General features: G+C 41.3%; 1 protein-coding gene across 1 annotated transcript; it reads right to left on the bottom strand.

The window, feature by feature from the left end:
• Positions 1 to 1,158: 1,158 nt before the first annotated feature.
• LOC139295722 (neuronal migration protein doublecortin-like) lies at positions 1,159 to 22,509 on the bottom strand. The gene is made up of 6 exons (XM_070917973.1): positions 22,092 to 22,509; positions 18,913 to 19,253; positions 8,662 to 8,764; positions 4,933 to 5,025; positions 1,342 to 1,439; positions 1,159 to 1,215 (listed from the first exon to the last, which is right to left on the bottom strand). Exons 1-6 carry the CDS (start codon positions 22,453 to 22,455, stop codon positions 1,159 to 1,161), a joined length of 1,056 nt encoding a protein of 351 aa, XP_070774074.1. The 5' UTR covers positions 22,456 to 22,509.
• Positions 22,510 to 23,039: the final 530 nt, after the last annotated feature.

A 23,039-nucleotide genomic window follows, 5' to 3' on the forward strand; every position in this document is an offset into this window, starting at 1 on the left:
GCATCATTAGGTCCTTCAAATCAGCTTTTTACATGCCCAAAGTTTCATAATCATTCATCAAGATCATGCACTGCAGTTTGTGAAAATCTAAAACACAGAGGGTATATACCATGTATAGCCTACTGTCTATGTAGAGGGTCAAAATAGAGGAAACGCCAACATAAAGACATCACTGAGGGCTATGTGGGATGCTTTTTCTCACATGATTATTTCCTTGTCCCTGATTAGACAAGATGAATGCCAATTATTGCCAACATAAGGATTTAGAGGCCTCCGTGGTTATGGTGGTTTAAAAGCGTCATCTTATAGACGGTTTTATAATCTCTCTCATATATATATATCCAGTTGGGAACATGGATTCTCATTGAGGAGGCGTTGGCTTCTGACCAATAATCCTCTTCAGTCAGGAGCTGCATCCCACACATCCTCACCCTCTGTGGTGGGACTTCATTTTGGTTCTTCTTTTACTTTGACCATACCCTGTATCATGTTGAGCAAATGTTAGACGGACATTGTAGTGACGTTATGGAAGCACAGCAATGGACATTGGGCAGAGATGTTATGATGGATAGCTATACACAGTATTTACAGCGGGTTAGAAGGACTTTATCTGGCTTAGCAGATTTCCTCTGACAAGGAACCATTAACTTTCACACCTTTAACCGCAGGGCAGAAGGACAGGAGGACATGGAGGAACGTCACGAATACAAGTGATACAAAAGTTGAGTCAGCTCTGACTAACACCCCTAAAAATATCCATTTGCTGCTTGGAATTGTGTGACTTAAATACTAAAGTCAGAGTGCATCCTTTAACAAAACGTTTGAGACCAAAGTGAAATTTTTACACCGTGAAATCTGCTGGTCAGTGAACCCTTTTGAGAAACAGTGGCTAACCTCCACATAGAAACATACGTCTGAACTTTCGTGAGCTGATTGTTGAAACGTGGTCAAACTGATTTAAAAAAAAAAAAAAAAAGGTTTGTGTTATTCTCAAGCAGCAAATGGTGTCATAACCCTGGTGGCTAAGGCCTTAAAAAGAGACAAAGAGTGGTTTCTCCTCAACAACAGGTGGCACTGTGAGTGAAGGTGGAAAGCAGCAGAGGTGTAAAAACTTCTGTGTTTCAGGCCAAAAAAGGAGGCAGGCTGCAGGAGGAGAGTCTACATCGATTCGCCGAGAGAATCATCATCATCCAGAGATAAGGGCAAGTAGAGATCCTGAAAACACAAAGGAGCAAAATCACATGCGTAAATTTACAGTTAGAAGCAAAAAAATATGGATTTGGAGACAAAAAAAAGCAAAAAACAAATGACAGGTCAGGAGAGGGAGAGAGGTCCGGGTACCTTCTGCTTGTTGTTGAGGCCTGGACTGTTGGGGGAGGAGGTGGGGGAATGCTTGGAAATCGGGGTGGAGAGCTGGCTGCTGGAGCCCGTCCCGTTGGCTGAGAGAGGCCACAGACCAGAGGAGAGAGGAGAGGGAGGGATAAGGGAGGAGGAGGGAAACAGGAGAAAAAGAGGTAAACAATAGTGTGGATTAGAAAGTGTGCAAGAGAGACATGAACCTTCTTTCTTTGGCTCTGGAGAAAAGTCATTCCTGAACTGTGGCCTCATTTGGCTTCAGCACAGAGGGACGCTGCTGGTCCAGGTTTAGGTAGCTGACAAGCACTCGGTTTGTTAGATGACATTTTATTCACTCACTCTGCGTCCTGCCACGTTGCTAGGATTCCCTCTGTGTGGGACATTGTGTTTATGTCTAAGAGCGGTGCGATGTGATGTAGTTGTGTGTGTTAAGTGGTTTAAAAGAGTTTTTGTCTATAAGAGATGAAAAGAATTCTGAAGACTATGAGCCAGATGGCCAGTGTAAATTTGAGCCAATGAGTGTTGAAAACACAACGCGGATAAAGCTTCATTGTTGGCCAACTTAATGCCACTGGCTTAATTTAACCACTCAGCCAGATAAACAGTCTTACAAATGTGAATGTAAAACACTTTTTAAAAAAAAAAAGAAAGGACAAACCCAAAAGTCCTCTTACCTTGGAATCTTAAAGTATATCTAAACATGAGCAGCACCCCCACACACTGAACAGAGAGGGCAGCTGTTTTATTAAGACCAAACAGTCAGCTGCAGCAGAGGCAGAGTTCACCTTTCCTATACACAGCACAGTTGCCCACACTGTCCAGGTTTTGTCTACAGATTTCTACATTTGAGAGATTTATACATCCTCTGTAGAAACGTCCCTCCAGAGTGGTGATGTTTAACTGAAGATCACTGTGTTTCATTGTGGGCTTTCGTCCCAGGACCATGCCAAACACACTAGTGCATTCAACTCATTAAACTCAGTGCACTCTAACACAAGTTGTTTTTTTTGTTTTTAGATGCCAGAGGCTGAGGAAAGTGCTAGTAAGCAGGTTAACTGCTCTGTAAATTCGACATCTATTTTAGACTGATATAACATGCTGGAGTCTGTGGTTCAAGTCTGTGGTTCATTTGAAGGTACACACCTATTGTTGAGCTGTTGGCCAATAAGATGCCTCCAAACCAGCTGTTAACCAATCAGAGGCAGGAGAAGCATTCAGAGACAGATGGCAACATTCATAGTTTTTCATGTGCGATGATAATATCACAGTGTAGTGCTTTAGTCAGGGCCATTTTCAATGTAATATAAAGTACACAGATTCTCTGGCAGATCCCTGAATCTGTCCAGATATCTCTTTTTAAAGTCATCCCAATATTAACTAAAATATCGTATTGGGCAGGTTATGTGTAGATGATTCTTTAAATCCATGCCAGGAAATATTTAAACTAAAACACGTACTAAATGGGTGGATATATTTGGCTTTAGATGGTTGTTGTTTTATTTTTAGGGCTTTTAATTCATACGTCTTAAGTGTGGCAAATCAGAATCAGAATCAGAATCAGAAACTGTTTATTGCCAAGTAACATACATTACAAGGAATTTGCTGTGGTCTGAAGGTGCTATTGTTTTGATAACAAATAAGTAGAATATAAAAGCTAAAATAAGAATAAGAATAAAAATAAAAATAAGATAAGATAAATAACAGTGCAGTGACCAGAATAAAGTAAAGTGTCCAGATAAGCCAAGATCCCAAAAGATGTATTTCAGCCTCACACAGACTCATAGCAATAGGTATGGAGTGGTCTAACATACATACTAAAAATTAATCTTCCATCACCGCTGCCCCAAAAAAGTAAAGGAGGTGGTTCTTGATTCTGGTTAATATTTTTTGAATGATTGAAAACTCATCAGCATTATTTCTTCATTAATTCAAAACTTAATTTCAGCCTCGAAAATCATTGAGGTTTCCCTCATTTGTAATGATTATTTACAAGTGGTAATCCCAGCTAACACAGGCAAGTCACATTCAGCCATGACCCCATTATCCCCCTGCTGACCTCTCAGGTATTACAGAGGTGTTAATACACAATAGTTTACTGCCTCCCCAGCATGTTGCCCACCATCTGCTGTCTTAAAGGCCCGACACCCCCCATCAGTGATCAATAAAATATTCAAGACCGCTGAAGGACTGAGGGAACCCACAGGGCTGGAGACCCCAACGCCCCAACGACCCCCCCACCACCACCTATCGTGTAAAGTGGCGTGAAACATGAACTGAGGACTACCTGCTGCTACCACGCTGCCTGACACCTCCAACTCAGAGCATCAGCTCTCTACATTTATCCTACAGGGGCTTTTACAACTCACCTGCTCTGTCTTTCCACTGTCGCTCAAACTTTAACAGGCTTAAAGAAGACGTAGCAAAACCTATGTGGGTGTGCCATCATAGTAAATAGTTATAACCAGTGGGAGAATTAATACAGTTTTACAAAATATATATAAATAATTTAAATAATTTGAACCCGTTATGTGAAACATGAGAAAAAAAACTGATGCCATGTGATTCTGAGTGTTTTCTTTCCCAGCGTTCATAGTTTACGTGAAAGCTGTCAATACAGCTTTTTGTCGTCAGGCCTGCAGCCGATCAGATTTCATGAACCAACTGTTCAGCCAACTGACAGTGCAGCTATATAAACTCAGGCAGCATTGTAACCTAAAAGAGGTATAGCACCGTTTTCCAGCACTAAAATCTACATAAAAGATTCAAGCATGAGCGGGCACCAGTGTCTCCATTATGTTCTATTGGCTCCTGGATATTATTAAATGTTAAAATGCCTAAATATCAAGCAAACAGCTGAAAGCTGTTTACATGGTTTTTGTTTACTTTTTATGTTTTATTCATGGTTTTTAAAAAGAAACATTACAGCAAATCTCATCAGATTTAGTGAAACAAACAAAGGCTGGATTTTTACTGTCCCCAGTCTCGAGCATTAGAGGATTTTTATGAGGTGTTGTAGTGAGATTAAGGAGCTGATGTCATTTGGACCCCCCGGTAAAAACAATCTTACTCCAGCTCTCAAAGCACAACCAGACAACACAGAGAGGAACCAGGATTTTAACTCCTTCTCTGCATTTTGTCAAATTGCAGATTATAGTCGGACAAATATTTTCTCATTAGCATCTCTGAAATGTGTTGCATTGGAAGCAAGCTTGATATGTATATATGCATTTCAGCCATCTTCTATCATACATTATTGATCTTAAGGAGAAATCCATCTTTATGCTCGCTATTCCCTTCAGAGTAAGGTCAAAGGTCAAGGTCAGCTAAAGATCAGAACCACTAGATCTAGTTGAGGTTTAGCATCTTACAACACAAGCCCAGGAGCTGATCACTGTATCACTCTGCTGTCGTATTTCATGTTGTATTTGAGTTCATCTCCAGCAACGGAAATGGCCTAGTTTTTATTTTCCACCAGTTCTCTTCGTTTTGATTCACAGAACAAGGTGAGGTCAGTTTCTGCTGCACTTTAAAAACAGGAAGAACGTTACAGTGTAGGGGAGATAATAATGGGCTCACTCGATTCAGCAGGAGACTTGCTGCGCCTGATCGGACCAGGACTCTTTGAGCCACGCTGGGCAGCTTTAGTGGGTCCCTTCATCACCCTGCATTCTGTGGAAAGAAGCACAATTAAGTTAGTCAAGTCATCACTTTTTTCCCAAAAAAACTGAATGAGTGAGCTGCATGTGTTAATGTTTGGTAGGGTAGCTGTGTTGGTTAAAGTTATCCATAATGTCTGTGATCAATGAACTGAGCAAGGGTTTACCTAGATACCACTTGGCTACATAACACTAGGGGTAAATGATAAAACATGTTTATTTTATACTTTGGGTTAACTGACAAACAATGAATCTGACTCTGGTGCTATCCTGATCATGTAAAATGGGTAAAAGTTTGGAAAAGTTGAATGCATACAGATGCATCTGGAAATTTCCAGACCCCAGGTACAAACTATAAAGATGACCATATACTTGTAGAAACCTGTCAACTCACATGACAGGCCTTGTACTTTAATACTGCGAATAAGCAGAAAATGTGAAGAAACCTTGTGTTTTACTCCTCTGCAAATCACAAACTGCTAGTGTCTTACTCAATGTCGGAGGACAGGCCAGATAAGATGGCCTGAATTGGTCCGCTGCAGATAATGATTTCTTCAACCTTGCTGTAACAATGTGTATAAAAAGTGACTTCTCCTGCTGCTCTGGGCTCACTCGCTCAGCTCACTTATTTGACCGTGCTGTTGAGTCCAGATGTTGAATTAAACCTACAAGACAGACACGTTTTGACTTTGTGCTTTATTCAACAGAAACTGCCACCACAATACTTTTCTTAATAAAATCTTTTTCTTCTGAAATAATGAATAATGATTGATGGAAATAAAATGTAATACAAGACAACCAACTCACAGGCCCTCAATGTGTAGGTTTCATAAGCCAGCAAGGTAGCTGCTGTGAGTAGACAGGAAGTTCCACTCGAAGCCCTTTTTCCCTTTGTTGCTTGCTTCATTTTTCTAAATAATTTTGTTTTGTATTTATTTACCGAGGTTTGGACACCAAATAATTTTCTTAAATTTTCGTTAATTTTCTAAATGCTAAATGGATTCAGCTGCCTGCTGGTATTGTGCTGCTTTCCTTTTGCCCTAGTATCTGCGGTTCTAACAACATACGATGCATGGAAACACACCCAGTTTTGAGTGGGCCCACAACACAAGCATGACAATGAGACAGGAATACAGTAGAAAAGCATAAAATACAAGAAACCGTTCTCTGCAGAATGTCACCATGTCTCCTCTGTCAAGAAATTCACACCAGCCAGCACACAGGCTTTTATAATGGTCAGTGAAGGCCACATTGTGCACACGTGTCAAGTAGAATGGATTTTATTGACGCACTTTGGTTTTTTGTATACATCAGTGTTACACCTGCTGAAGCAAGACAATGGGTGGTAGAGCTCTAGACTTCAGTGATTATTATTGTAAATCGAACCTCAGTACTGACCAAATTGAACAATACCCAGCCCTGACTAGTTTGACTGCTATCTTTATTCAAGAGCTAAGTCTGTTGCTTGTCAATTCATGTAAATGTGTAACAGTGAGTGCTTATATATAAATCATATAGAAATGTATGCAGTATATTCTGGGTCACTGTATTAATCAGGGTAGACAGACTCCAGACATTGCTATTCCTCCCTCTGCATCTTCCCCCTCTGTTTGTACTGTCAGGCTCTCTCTTTCCTCCCCCTCCTTCCTCTCTTCCACTTTTGATGCTAATTATACTATCTGTCCTCCCTCCGTCTCCTGGGATCGCACCATGTCTGTCTTCACTCTCTTAACCTTCGCACACTGCTGGATACAGACGTACATTCATGTGCTATTGTTTGCAAGGTGTGCCACCACGCCTTTGACAGTGCTTCAGACTGGCAGCTTGTCTAGTCTACTCAGTGGTCTCGAAATAGCCTTTAGTCTGTCTGCGCAGGTTCCCTCTCAGCTTCAACTGATGTTGTCGCTGCATAAACGAAGCTGCAGGTACACATGTGCTCCTCTCTGTCTGCATGTCCATCTGCATAGTCTTATGTTTAACATACAGAGTGTGAAAAATAACCACAAGGGATTTAAATCTATTTTGGTAAGCTGTAACTGTGTGAGTAGACGAAAAGAGAGAAAGTTCATCTCCAGCCCATACAAAAGTATAGAAGGAACATTTCTTTGCATGTGTGTCTCTGATTTTTGCATATATAGAATCTTAACTCCTTGAAAACACTTCAAACCTGTGTGTTGTCGTAATGTCCATGTGATGTATCAGACAGGGCTCTCACTGATGCCTGGATGCTCAAGCCTCTCAGCCATTTTACTTAGTATTGCCCCAAGGTTATTATAGACTGAACTGAACAATTTAGCCTTGGTTCCATGGGGGGGAGAGTATGCTGGAAGGAAAGGACCCAGATCATTATAAATGAACTTGCATCTCCATCCTACCAACATCTGAGACGGAACTGAGGGGGGAGAAGGGATGAAGGGAACCTAATGACAAATCAGCCCTGTATCAGTGCTGCGTTAAGATTAAAAAACATCTATAAAAGATACTAAATGTTTCGAGGAGGAGTTAGTAGGTGGAAGTGGGTTGTTAAAAATAGGGTTTTCAGGCCTGTGGGGAGCAGAGAGACTCTGTGAGAGGATTGGTTTTACATTTTCTCTCCTCGACTTCTCAGCAGTATCAGCAGCAACAGATCAGCTGGCCTAAACCTGTCACCGGACAGATTAATGGCTCTTCTTCTACTCTACCTTTTCCTCCCTCTGCTGCCGGCTGCAGATAACAGACTTCCCTCTTTGACTCCCTCTCTTTCTAGGCCTCCCTCTCACATACATAATTTTTCTCCTCAATATAAAGCACACAACTTTGTATGTGAATATAACATCTTTGACAGAAGAAATCCATTAAGATAAGTTTAAAGACTCCCTAATGGGACACTGGTATATCAATTGACACCCAAGAGATATATATATATATATGCACATATACACACACACACACAAGACATTTTATCTGCACAGCAACAAACTTGTTGTGTAAATTTGAATGTTAAGGATTTTGCAAAATTGCTCTTCTTTAATTATTTTTCTCAAATCCCATTTTTAAATATCTGATCATCAGGTTCATCCCACAATATTATGATTACTAAACAGATGGGATGGGATTTCACAGTGTGGAAGTCTGTAATACAGTGAGAGTCGAGAATATTGGGTAAACTAACCCGTTGTGACTGCACTAATTTAAAATCTCACGACACACAAACACAACCGTGACATTAATATAAACACATTTCATTTGCTGTACGGTTTGCACTTTCAGTGACTCAGTAAAAGCATGAGCCAAATTCCTAAAATAAAAAGTGCAAAACATAAACTCCACTGGATGCCTTCCACTAACTGCAGTCATGTAAACAGTTTATTTAAGTCCAAATGCAAACATAAACATTGCAAAAGCCCCATCAAGTGTGTCTTAATGTATACATGGACAAATTTGTGGGTGTCATTTAATGTTAATCTTTTCACAGCTACAATGTTTTACTGTCCTTAGGTCAATATTACTGCATGATTACTATAAAGCTCATACTGTATGTTTACCATGGTTCTACAATAATATTGCACAAAGCTGATGAACTGTTGTACACCGCATATACAGCTACTGGCCTTTACAGTACTTATTGTATACTATGATGTAAAATACAGACTAATGCTGTCACGCTCACCGTTATCATCCAGAGAGAAGTCATCCTGGGCGTAGCGGAATTTCTCTGGTCCACATGCAATGAAGACATCGTCATCACCAAAGAAGTCTTGCAGGCAGGTAACCTGTGAAGCCAGAAGACAGAAAACTTGAGACCCTGAACAATCTGGCATCAAAGCATCAACTGGTATCATAACAAGACGAAGAGTCTACAGCCATGCTAGCGGCTCTGTGAGGCTGTACAGCGATGCTTTGAGCTAAACACTAACAGGCTCGCTATGACTATACTAACAGGTAGATGCTAAGCAAGTATAATGTTTACAACATTCACCGCCTTAGTTTTGCGTGTACGCATGCAAACATTTACTAAATAGCATTAAAACAGCTGAGGCTATTAAGAATGCCATTAGTCAACTATTAAGTTGTGAAAGTATTGGACAAATCAAAAATTTGACCTGATGATGGGGCAAGATGGAAAGTCAGGGAATCACCAAAGTTATCACAATTTATCCTGACAGGAACGTTACTGTGTACCAAATTTCATTGAAATTCATCCAAAAGTTGTTGGGCTATTTCAGTCTGGACCAAAGTGGTGGACCGATCGACGTTGCCATCCCTAGAGCCACGGTGCTAGCAGGGCTAAAAATGTCAGTTTTAAATGCTAATCAATGCATTTATTGCACTTACTGAGAGAGTTACAGAACCCAAGACTATAAAATTGCCAAAGGAGGATTATCTGTTCATATTCATCTGATTATATTCGTGCTGTTATTATTCATAATCTAATGTGCATTTGAAATGCTGATTCAGGACTAATTAAAAAATGTCATCCATACAGGCATTTCCAGCATGATGAAGCGTTGCAAATAGCAGAGGAAGCACCATGGATGATGTGATGACAGATATGAAAATGTTAAATGCTGATTACATTTAATTCAAAAAACACACAGTAACAAATAAGGTCTTCCTTGTCTGCCAGCCAAAAGGATTTAGTCAGCTTCAGGTAGGAGCAGGCTGCCTTTGTGTTTTACTTGTCATGTTAACATGCCTTTAGCTAGAGTAGCTGCGTGTAACAAAACACAAGCTCACAAAAGGCACAAAAAAGCCCAAACAGAGAGTATAATGTTACACCTTTGCTGTAATGTTTAAATGATTCAACTTCCTTCCCCAGGGTCTTTTCACTCTATAGCAGCTGTTGACACAATATGGCCTTAGTGGACAGATGTCTTTGGGCCACACCTTCTCCTCTGCTCTCCATTATATAGGCCCCCGTTACCAGCTCAGGCACACCTATTACAGCCATTCAAGCTAAAAGCTGTGTTTCCCCTTGGTTGTTTTTTTCTCCTCCCGGTGCAGATGAGATTCATCAAGCTTCCAGTTTGCCTTTCAACACCATTTGAAATGTGTTATTCCTCTCTTGAATTAAAGGATCAAGACATATCAACTAATTGTACTACAGATGACTCACTCTGTCCTTATTCACATGGCACATTTTGGGGCCAAAAGACGCTCTCACTGACTCAAGGCTCTCTGCTGGGCTCTCTGAGAGGTCCATGGCCTGAAAGATTACCCTGTGTTGGGACGTTCGCCAAGATAGCCAAGATGCATCATGGTTTCCTTTGTGATACACATCCAAACTATGAGCTGCAGATAATTTGGGAATACCCCACCCAGGCAGCTGCCATGTTGATTCTCTGTACTGCTAGACAAGCTAAAAGTGTGCGGTGGTGACTCGCTGGCGAGGCATCCAACAGCTGTACCCTCTCCATGTCCCACAAGATTCCCCGGCTACAGGCCTGGCAGATCCCTGCTGAGGCACGGAGATGGTACTTTGACTCCAGGGATCAAAATCTAATTGGTTTTTCAGCCAAGGGCTAATTTACAGGCCACAAATCTGGGTTTTCTGCTGTGTTCATTATCAAGAGATTAGATACATGTTACTTTCATTAGGTTAAACTGTTGTGTGCAACAAGGGCACCTGACAGTTAATCATAAGATGGAAGCATTAGGAAGCACTCTTTTTCCCCTGGTGTAGGAGAGGAGATGGAAATGGGCTGGGATAGGGCGGACGGGCGGAGGCTAGACCATTTTAATAGCTTTAAGAACAGAGCTGATTAAAGGGATAAAGTGTTTATCCAACAGACTGCTACCTTAATCTCTCTCAACATAATCTCCATTCAAAATGTCCTCTCTGTAGGTTTCTGACAGGCAGCACTGGTCAATCGGTCCACTCACAGACAATCAGGATTTTTGCAAAGGAACTTACTTCATTGTTGGCTTTCAAACCCGTATTTTCTCTCTCTCTCTCTCTCTCTCTCTCTCTCTCATAAACAGAAGCAAAATGACACTGTAGGTTATCTGGCCAAGAGCTTTGCCAGCTACTTAACATGTATACTTTGTAATGTCTCAGAAACATTTAGAGGCAGAGTGACATTACCAGGGTTGAACGTCATGTTTCAAAAAAAACCCATCCTCCTTAAGTCTGTAACAAAAACATTGAATCCTTCTAAGCAACCCTACTAATCCTATTCCCTACAGGGATCACTTAAGATCCACTGTACAGTTACAGTGCAGATCTCTGACCAGTACTCTTTGCATCATTAAGCCCATAAATAATTAATGCACCGTGTGCATCAAATGTCCCGCAGACACAACAATCACCTAAACATGACCTGCACGTGCACAAACTTCTGATTAAGTCATTTGTTTTTCCTCTCACATGGGATGCCCATCATGGGTTAATAGTTACTGTAACCCTCAATGAATTCTGGCCTGACATCTGTCTACAGTTGATAGAAAAGTTGTGGAAAACTGCTCTGCTTTGCATGCGATCAAATCAAAAGTAAAATGTCAGAGTCCCTTTGAAACACGGCTGCAGTGAGGAAAAGGGCAGGCCAGCTTGGGAACATTTGGATGTAGGTTAAGAAGCATCTCAATTTGAAAAGGTCAGTCAACTGCGTCAAGCAGACCCACCTGGCAACAGAATCGAGGAGAAGGACAATGTGCGACGCCATGATGTCATTCAACTTAAAGACGATCAAAAGCCCCGTCATGTTTATGTGTATATTTACATACTGCAGATGCAATGAACACGTCAGAGTCAGTGTGTATATATCCACTTGTGTGTTTATTGGAGGAAGGCGGGTGGGGTTTTCTGGGAAAACTGGCTCCCTCCAGACTCCAGGTGCCCACCACCCTCTGTCCCACCAAGCCCATCCCTAATCTCTGCCTCACCAGCTGTCAGGACCACATGACCCCCCGAAAACCACCAACACCACCAGCAGCTACGCAGGGATCCACCAACTACAACAACTGAATTATTCAGAGTTCCTTTAGCCCGACTCTGGCCCATCGTCCACAGGCTGCAGACGATTCATTAGGTCATGGCGGTCAAGTGGTAAATATAGAAATTGAGCGTAACTCTGTCATTCTGAACTTCCTGGAGAGAAAGGGCCACAAATTTCTGTAGTTCCTCTCCGCAACGTTTAATGCACTATTTTTCATTTCAGTATTTGTTCTACAAAACAGAACTTCTGGGAATTACCTGAGATGTGAGATATTTCACCTTTTATAGGATTCATTCATCAAAACACAAGGTAGGAAGCTATTTGAGACGCCAGAGAGATTTACCACAACATACAGTACAACATCTATGAAACTTAATATAATAAGTGCACCATATGATACCAATTTTCTCTAGTATCATAAAACATTAATGCATGTTATAAATAACAGAAAAACAAAAAGATCCTTTCTCCATCCAGTTTGAAAAACATTATAATCCTAATAATAGTCATAATAACCTAAACTGAGCAAGTTATCTGTCTAATATATGGTATGATTTTTTTTTCAAAGCAATTGTTTCAGGTGAAACTTAAACTGTTAAACCAACTAATGCCAACCTATTAAACAAAACAAAACAGAAAAGATCAAGCTCTCATGTCAATAATGGTCATTGAGCAGTTCCTGGCCACAGCTTTTGTGTGAAGCAGCAGGAAACATCTCCAAACAAAGCTCATGCATCCTTTGTCTTCTACAAGCAGCTGCTTTCAGCAGCACACTTAGAGCAATAAGGAATGAACGACAATCATTCTCCAGGTCCAGTATCAGTCTCATCTCGGACTCCACACAGCCACGTTAATTGATCGCTGTGCAGAAGTAAAGCTATTCAATGTTGCATTATACCGTTTTGACTCTCTATCGTGACCTGGGTGGCTCATCTAATCAGTGCTTATCTGGTGAATGGCAAAGGCTTACAACTGACGTTAATGAGTCAGCAAATGGACAGTCAACAGAATCAAATATAACTAATTACACTAATCTGCTCTTCTGAAGGATACCATAGAGGAGTAATCTCAGATCAGTTTATGGAGGGTTTCCTTCTGCCTCCCTACAAATCAGCTGGAAACAAAATAAATAAGTCTTGAAATTAGTGGCTTTGCAACGGTGCACACTGCAGCATTTTCTATTCTGCTGTGTTTTCTTTGTTAGCAGAGTGGATTGAGTAAGGTTGAGGGAAGAGAATGTAACTAAAGATTAAGAGCAAAAAAAGACAAAAAAAACTAATCTCACAGTGAGCAAATTAGTTTATTTATATTTAGTATATTTAGTTCATTACATTTTCTATTGTGTAGTCTCAGTGATACTGAGCTACGTGAGAGAGAAGTGAAGTATAAAAAAGGGTGAAAAAGAGCCAGTAAGACCTTGCTTTGCAACCCATGGGGAAACTCCCACACCGTTTTCTTCACTGTAGGCACACAGACCTGATCAATATCAGTGCCTCTGCACCGAGTGGAATATTCCTCCAAAGCACACACAGCACCTCCATTTTGTCCATTTCAACTGAGGGTTTCACAGACAATACAAAGTATAAAAAAACAATCATGGCTTTAAAAATCATGTCAGGTTGTCTGCTTTCATGGCAACAGCTCAGCTGATGGACATAAGTCAAATCCAGCAGATCAAAATCTAAAGAAAACCAATATTTCAGCATCAGCAATCGCTTTGCAGTGATTTGTACCACGCTAACGATGATCGTTATTGCCAGTTGCCTTTCTGACCCATCTGTGACCTTGGTGCACTGGCACAGTGTCTGTGTGCTACTGTAGGTGCTCCGGATGCATTTGGAGCACAGATGAGCCAGTTAGGCAGCGATATCTGCACAGTCATGGGGAGCAGCTGGTGCCTGATGTTGTTTTAACCCCACCCCTCCCTAACCCCGAGGAAGCAGGCTTTCCATTTGGCTGACTGATGTGGCCTTAGCATTATTAAATTGTTCTTCCTCCTCTTCCCCCCCAGGTCATGCTCACTTGTTGATGTGGTGCTCATGCAGGAACAGGGGGGGGGTGGGGGCTGTGAGGGGATTCAGACACAGAGGACGCATGCAGGCTTCCATGCTTGCTCGAGATGCTTCATCATGGGGACCACGCCCCTCTGTCAGCCTGATTGTCTGCCTCGGTTTAAGCGCCTGTGTGTGTGTGTGTGTGTGTGTGTGTGTGTGTGTGTGTGTGTGGGCGTGCGTGACTGAAATGTGGCTGCCGTGAGCTGTGCTGAAGGGTGAGGAACAGAGAGCAAGCAGGTAAGACCCAATGTAAAGAGCACACTCAGCGTATTACAGCCATTGTCACAAACTGAATCCATCACGGAGGAGCTTATTGCCATGACAACTGCTTCTGCAGCATGGCAAAGAGCAGGCAGACTGCAAGAGCACTGATAACCAAGGAAAAGCAGGCTTTTCTTCCCTATTACTGGATGTATTTTAGTCGTTAAGAAGCCCTGAGCCCATGCCTCTATCCATATCCTATTCAGTGAATAATTTCTTACCACGAGTTATTAACTTTTAAAGCAAATTGGAATCTTTTGTTCTCCGACAATAACAGTGTGACCTTGTGCCTGAAGCATGCCTGAAGCATCCATTTCTTTTCTTCTGTGGCTCTTTGTTGACAAATCAATTAAAAAAAAAAAAAAAAAAATAGGACTTCTATGCAAACCTCAATTCTAAACCGGGTCAGAATAATGGGCACTCACATCCGTTAAAGACCCCTCAGACTCGGACAAATCGCTCCGCAACACAATGCACCTTCAACATATTTCACAAATGACATTTGGATTTGGCATCTATTAGGCGAAGACCTTCTTAAGTGCAATTCAGATGTGCAAGCAGTGGATCTTAAATGCAAATCAGAACTATTCTCCTATGCAGACACTTCTATCAAAAAAGGAATGAATACAAAATGGCTGCCAGCAATCAAATAAACTCTCTCTGATTTAATATAGCCTTTAGAAGCAGTGAGGGCAAATCAAGAAATGTGCTTTTTTTCTTTCTTTTTTTAGGGGAATAATTATTGCCCATCAGCGAAAATAAAATGATCCTAATTTGCTCTAGGAATGGAAAATTACTCCTGAATCCACTGGCCCCACCCTTCCTGATTGAAGTGAAAAGCAGCAGCATTTGAGGGGAAATGGGAGTGATTTTGTTCACAAAGAGAGGAGGGCAGGCTGTCTTTAGAGCCTACATAGCACTAAGGAAAAGAGCAAAATCAAGAGCATTTCAAAAATTCTATAAAAACACAACCTGAATCACCTTTTATGTTGGTCAAAAACTGATCTTTTAAAACTATATATGCACACACACACACACACACACACTATAGTCCATCATGTTTCCAATTCTCATCCAATTATGGAATAACAGGTAAAAAAAAACATGACATGGGATTTTTAAACCAAGGGCTTGCATTGATAGTAAACTCTCACACCCACTACAGGATGTGGTATCTGACAGACCAGTCCACACCAGCTGGGCTCTCTTTGTGCCTGGGATGTGGTCTCCTAGCAACCGGTCCCAGCAGCTATCGCAATGGAATGGGAAGAGGAGGATCGGCGCAGAGTCAGGGAGGGGCGGGCACTGCATCAATATTGCTTCTACCATATCACCTCCACCACCGAGCAGCTGCAGTGTGCCTCTGCACACAAAGACGCCGCAATAATGTGTGCAGCATTTCTCACATTTCTGTGCATTGCAATCAAACTGGGAGTCCCTGGCACGAGTCAGCGATCACTGGACACTAATCATGAAATAATTAATCTATATCTGCAGTGATGACAACAGAATCAATATGCTCAGATTGGGATAGCTACCATATGGTGGCTATTAAATTTATTTTGTGGAAACACGTGATCATTAAAAATGCATGGCATGGCAAAAGAGAGGAACCAAACTTAGCCACAGCCCAACCACAAAGATAAAAACACGAAAATATGATCATGAATATCCAAACATCTCATACTGGTTTTCCTACTGAAACACTTGCTAAGACCTGGGGCAGCCAGACTGCACCCCTGGGAGGGAGCATTAAAATCAAATTCCCCCATCTATCATTTCAGCGCACCTCCCCTCCTCCAAGCCACATGTGATTCAGGCCTTATTAATACAGAGGAAAAAACTGAAGAAGTACAACACCTAAAGGAGCTGAGCAGGGCTCGATCCCCAGTCCATCTGTAATGAATAATACAGGAAAAAAGGTCCCCGCAGGAGAATTAGTGAACATTTAACCATATCAAAGAGAGGACTGAGGAACAGATGTCCATGTTCATCTCCACACATGCTTTCACGCCTGCTCCACATCCCCACCTCTGTTAATCAACTGTGATTCACAATAGTGTGGAAAGCACAGGTATTTGATACATGCAGTCAAAAACAGGTGTGAGTTTTAAAATGATCAAGAGAAAAGATCAGTACCTGTATTTATCTGCAATATACATTTTATCATGGTTGAATGTCACTCCCTACTGCACAGAAATATATTTATGACCAAATTTTGACACCGCACCCCTACCCATATCCAAACTTTTTTGTTGGACCACAGCACTCACTCGCATCTTATTTATTACCTTCTACAGCAGCACACATCTCGATATAAAGGATATAGTAGACGCTTCATCTCACAGACCTTTCCAAAACCTTCCAGGTGGGTGACCCTGCATGGTGGCTGCGGTTGTCCCTCAACACTGCTCCAATAAAGCATGAACATGAATAAAACATTATGTCCTTTTAGCTTCCCCAGTGTGTTGAGAAAACAATAGTCTTCCCCAGGGAGCCACTTTTAGGCAAAGTTAAAGCCCGTTATGTGCCTCATATGGATCCGTTGATTAACTTTCGCCATTCTTGTGCTTTTTTTTTTCAGCTGAATTTACAGCTGCGTCCCAAATCCATTGTACATATTCGTTCTATTCAGTATGAGTTCTGCTAATGGTCATGGTTAACTTGTATTGGCGGTACTAGCCTATAAATGAAATTAATCTGCTTAATTATAACAGTATATGGAATTGGGGCACAGCTTATATGTGACTGTTGCCAAGCAAACGATCTAATGTACTCCCTCACAATCTGGACTTAATTGTCTTAAAAGCAAAACATATGAAAGTATTTTCTTGCCTTTACGAATGCAGGCCTGTGGCTGCAGCTTAACTGGCGCCATTTACCATCTACGTTGGGAAACTTTAACTTAAAACTGGACAGACACCAGAGAGTCAACTAGAAAGTTATGAAATTTTCTAGAAATCTCTACAATAAAATATCATCTGCTGATTGAATTTTGCAATTTAGCAAATTAAGTAGCACTACCAATTAGCTACCCAGGGTAGACTCAGTTATCCATAAACTAAATGTAAATTAGGATGTGTATTTCAATATTTCCTGTGAAATAAAGAGCGTTTGTCTGGAATTCATCTTTCCTGGCTTAAATAATAACAATTGCCAATGTCTTAACAAGGTCAATATTCAATGTTTGCTAGTAATGAAATCAACCTTAATCTTGAGTTTGTTGATTCAGGGGACACTGTACTATCTTTAATCTGATATTTTTGTGTATATAAAATACAGGTCTGATGTCAATGCAAGTTTTTACTGCCCACAGCCAGCCAGTGGAAACTAAACGTTTTTTTCTGCAGGGTCTCGCAGGGATTCAGTGCCCTGAATTCTGTTTGGCTACAGCAGCCGAATGATCCCTTAATAGTCAAGGTTACTGAAGACACTTTGCCCTGTATTCTGTGGCTTCTGTTACTTGACACAAGAAATGTCTGCATATTGATACTCAACATGCAACTAAAGCATCATCTCAAAATGGGAATTCATGCTGAGAATCTAGATGTGCCAGTGTCTTTGATAGATAGGCTGTCTCTAGGACTGTCTGATGACAGGAAGCTGATCGTTTTCTTCCAAAAATGTTTTACCCCCCAAGCTAATATTCTAGCTGACACATCATGTCTAACTTGAATCCTGTGCATAGGATTTTTCATACTCCACAAATATTCGTGTGCACAAGAGAAGTAACATTAAGCATTCTGAGCTGTACTGAGCTCAGTTAATTGCAAGGATTGCAAGGTGCCAGAGTAGTTACATTTTTCTAGATCCATATTCTCACCGTTTTACTAAAAGCGTGCACCATCCCAAATAGAGTAACAATGGGGACAAAATGATCAAACACAACAATACAGGGCTTGGCCCTTTGTACACTACCATAATGGGTGGAAGACAGAACTTCCCAGGACTTTTGAGCTTTTCAATGACAGATCAATTCAGAAATACCAATGGCCTAAAAACTAACCCCACAACAAAGGCTGATCAGGATACTAATGACCTGAACCACAAGACAGGAGAATATGTTGCCTCAAACTGAAGGTTAGAATAAAGACTGTAAACAATGAAGGTCCTTGTGTACACAGGTTGTTCTCATGGATATTCGAGGTTCTCATGGACCTGCCATGTCATTGAGGGTGACTGAGGGTAGGAGCAGACAATAGCATTTTGTCCTCTACCTACTGTATTCATTTTGAAAGTAAATGACATTAAATGAAACCACTGTAGATGCAACGTATGAGTATTTTTTTTTTTTGCATTTCAAGCAAATTGTTTAGTTTCCTGCCTTCCTTTGATCCTGATACCGGCCTGGGTGTGGGTGAACGCATGAATGATGAACTGTACTCAATCCTGACCACACATTTTCCTATTGTGTAGCTTTTGCTTACTTTACTGGTACTGTACTGTACCACCTTTATTCCAGTTATCCTCGAACAAAGGGCCCTCTCCACTAAACAAATTCAGACGGAAGAAGACGTTGGTTCAACTTGGTTCATTTGGATTTTAGAAGGTTAGAGTTTTTCATATGCATATTGTGACCCATTTAACTTTGGTTTGCAGCAGCACGTGTGATCCAACGTCTTTGCCTGAGAGCATGGTGTAAGCCGGGCAATGGTTTAAGGCGAGACATACCTGCTTGCCGTCAAGTGTGTAGATCCTCTTGACCACGCCACTTTCAAGTTTAATGGCCTCTGTGATGTCGGTGAGCACCTGCTCGAAGGAGTGTGCCGTTTTCTTATTGAGCAGGACACGCACAGCCTTGCGTGGCTTCACACCGCTGCGCATCACCGTGACTAGCTTGGGTCGAACAAAGTCCTTGGTCTCTCTGGTCTCGCCGGCAGCCTTGGCAGCAAAGGACTGCATGTTCTTCTGGCTCGCTGAGGCCTTTACATTCACGGACCAGTTGGGGTTGACATTCTTTGTGTAGTCAACCTTCTTGTAGAAGTTCTCTGATGCACAAACATAGCTTTCCCCTGCGACGGCAAAGAAAAATTGGGTTAGTGTGTTGTAACACACTCAGCTATTTAACTCTGACACCTGAGAGTCCCAGAGGCATCCACTCAGAAACATCCAAACCTGCAGGAACTCAAATTATGAGACATCAAGGCCGGTGGGGGAAACTACCTCTTCACGTCTTGGATTTCATCAAACATCGATCCGATGTCACAACTAAAAATCATTTTAATTTGTTGAAATAAAATAGCACATACTGCAAATGTTGTCAGTTTTGTTTGCTGAAGTTTTGAGAATAAAAGCTGCTTTGAGTAATCACATTGTTTCTGGAAAGACATGCCGCTATTGCCTTTTTCCATGTTAGTTTTGATCCTTGGATCGCCACAAACTAAATGCCTTTTCATGCCCCATTGTATTAAGGGAACGACAGGAGTCTCAGGATGGGATGTCTAGACACCAAAACTACAGTATCTGGTTGGTTAAATACCAAAGGGATGAATGGGAAACAAGTGCTGTTTTTGCGATTTGAAAACAGTATTGGTGGTTTAAAGAAATCTACAAAAATCATTTTGAGAAAGGAAACTAGAAGCTAAGAGTTTCATGTTAATGTTTCTTAGACTTTTTTGATATTATGCTGTAGCTCACAATTGCATGTATTTGTCTAGTGGTTTAAACTGCGAGGTTCTCCCATGAGATCACCGCACAGATCAGTCCCGCAACACCTGCTTTACAGCACACACTGACAGTAATAGCAATACAGTAGAGACACATCTTCACTAATTAAATATTCATTGTGTTTCGAGTTTAAAGCATGTATCCCTTGGCTCGGTTAGACTTACATTATGACAACCATGCTTCCAGATGAAGCCTGTTGTAAGACTGACTGACTTCCTTGTTGGACTTTAAAAAGGAGGACTTCAGTCTTATAGGGACTAAGTATTCTTTCACAAAAAAAGAGTCAGGGAGTTGACAGCCTCATCACAAATGTACTTTTCCTAAATTGTCCCATCTTTCTTCCAGTTCTCTAAATAATCTTCCATTTTCATCGTCATTATCGACCTCCAGACTTTGCAGCAGATTGTGCCGCTCTTGCTCAGACAAGGAGAGGAGTTAAAGTACAGACAAAATGCAGCAGGGGGAGAGAGATGGAGAGAAAGAGTAATTTTGACAAAAGGGGAATCCAGAAGGCATCAATTAGGCCAAATGTGGAGAAATTACAGCAAAGACAAAAGGCACAAAACAGGATTACACATTGCAGAGGAGATTGAGCAATTAATTATATCCCACAAGAGGAAGCACAATGAAATGCCGCCCCCCCCCCCCACCACCACCCACAACGCTGCCCCTTCTTTACTGCACTCCACACACACACGCAGAACAGTACATCGAGGCAATCACACACATTCCTATCTCCCCTAAGCAGCTCAAGGAGCAGAGATGATCATCTCATTTTGAACAAATTAAGCTGCAGTTCAGCTTCTAGCTTTAGCCCAAGTTCACCCCGTCCACCTCGCCCTACGTCTTTAGAATAAGCTCATAAAGTAATGTTTGTCAGCAAGTGGACCAGGACTTAAAGTTGGGTCAAATTTGACTGGATCTTGAAATGACTCTTGAGAAACACCTGATTGCTGGTTGTTAATTGACAATGATTGAGGATTTGCCAGGGTAAAACAGTATTCAACAACAACTCCAGCGTCACTTTTACTTTTGTAATCTTACTGTATCTCATAACACCGCCATCCACTTCTTTATGTTGCTGCATCTAAGCAAAGGATTCACTGAAATATGACTGTCCTCAGGCATGGATCATCTTGCCTGGTGCCAAGCAAAGACTTCATTCATTTACCAAAAAACGATTCCAAATCATCTTTGGTGAACATGAATCTGTAAGCACATAAACAGCCATGATGGCAGCTGTTCAAGAAGCTGTCTATCATTTGTACTTCTCCATTTATCTCACAGAAGCACAAACTGATCAGTAACAGTGTGAAATATGTTGTTTCGTAGAATACTTCGACTGCTGAATCAGAAAAATCGTCTTTACGCTATCAATGAAAATACAGAAAGGTGCAGTTTTATCCGGTATTTCCACCCACTGCTACGATCAATGCTGATGGAGACATTCAACAGTAAAAGCTCACTCCCAAATTGTGACTGGAGGTTTCTTTAAAAAATTAGATGCTAATGTGGTCCGTTAATGAACCATTTAACCCATGCTGAGATGCGAAGAGCTGACATTACAGATCAGTATGAAGAGTCTAAAACCAAGACTCCCATTAAGAACCGCTTTCAGCTTTATGAACAGGTTCAAGAAATCTTTGAAATCAGACCCATGAAAATCAAATTAATATGAGTAACAGGTTGTGCTGCGAATGTAACCGTTTAGTTCAAACAAGGCTTTTAAGATTGCTCTGTTTTAAAAGAAATCTCATTTGTTTTGTCTTTGAGAGAAAATGCTGTTTTGCATTAAATTCATACAAATAAGATATAGTTTCATTTTAAAACAACTTAACAGCAAAATGTACAATGTGAAAACATTTGGGAGAAGAGGACCATGCCACATGTCCAAGCAAAAAGTCGATACATCATATGAAGAGATTACAGGAGTCTAGACTGAAAAGATAAGACTTCTAATCTCACAACTGGAAATGTTATGGTTCGAAATCTTCTCAGCACAGAAACCAAGTTGAAACTGTAGATCATCTTTAACATGGTGGCCTATAATGTCTCAGTTTGATCTCACTACAGCAGGTCTGCTGGGGAACAAAGAAACTGACAATCCAAACGATCCCTTATCTCATGACGGAGATGCATTAAACCAGATATATAATATATAATATATTAATAAATACACGTACCTTCCTCTAGCTCATCCAAGGTTGAGATCTTGCGTGCACCATCAATAGTGAAGATGAAGCGGACACCCTGTGGCAAGTTGATGTGGTCAGAGAGCGAGCGTGTGAGGTCGGCCAACAGCGAGTCAAAGGTGCGAAATCGGTCGTTGGCCACAGCGTACACGATGCCCTTGAAGTAGCGGTCTCCGTTGCGATAGAAGCGCACCTTTTTGGCTTTCTTCTCGTTGGTGAGGGCCTGCAGGGTGCGCGTGCGATAGAAGCTGCAGTGGGCGCTGTGGGTAGGGCTGGGAAGTCCATTCATGCGCCCGCCCCGCGGGGTGCGGGATGTCTTGTCTCGCTCGTCAAAATGTCCAAAGTCTAGCTCCATGATGACTGAAAGTTGTGATGGTTGTGACAGATGTGTGGTGGTGGTGACCAGCTCCGGAGAGTCTAGGAACAGAAGGAAAACAATTTATGTAACGTATCACAAAATAAAATACTGCAATAATATTAATACAACACTGCGATTTACTATTTTGGATCACCCAAGAAGCATTTTAGTGTCTGGTGTAAACAGGGCCTAATGTTAAAAGGTGGATTTATTGAGCAATAATAAATGGCTTGGACCCACACTGCTATGGAACAAAATGTGCAAATCATGAATTAAGGTGATATTTTTTTGCTTCGCGTAACATTACAATCCAGTGTCTCATCTGCTTTTGGCTAAACTGCTGCAGCATGGTGCACATACGATATGTCTTGGTCTCTTCCTCTGTATTCCGCCTACATAGTCCTGTGAGCAGTTGTCTCACTTGGCCAGATGATTCAGTAACTGGCACGTGGCCAACTAATAAAGTTCAAGGGTAGAGATCTAAATCATCATTTGATAGGACATTTGGTAACTTGTTGATTGTTCGTTAAGAAATCAATTAAGCCCCAAAATCTCCAAGAACCAACAGATGAGCATAACAC

Source organism: Enoplosus armatus, chromosome 13 (assembly GCF_043641665.1).
Source record: "Enoplosus armatus isolate fEnoArm2 chromosome 13, fEnoArm2.hap1, whole genome shotgun sequence".
NCBI classification, from domain to species: domain Eukaryota; kingdom Metazoa; phylum Chordata; class Actinopteri; order Centrarchiformes; family Enoplosidae; genus Enoplosus; species Enoplosus armatus.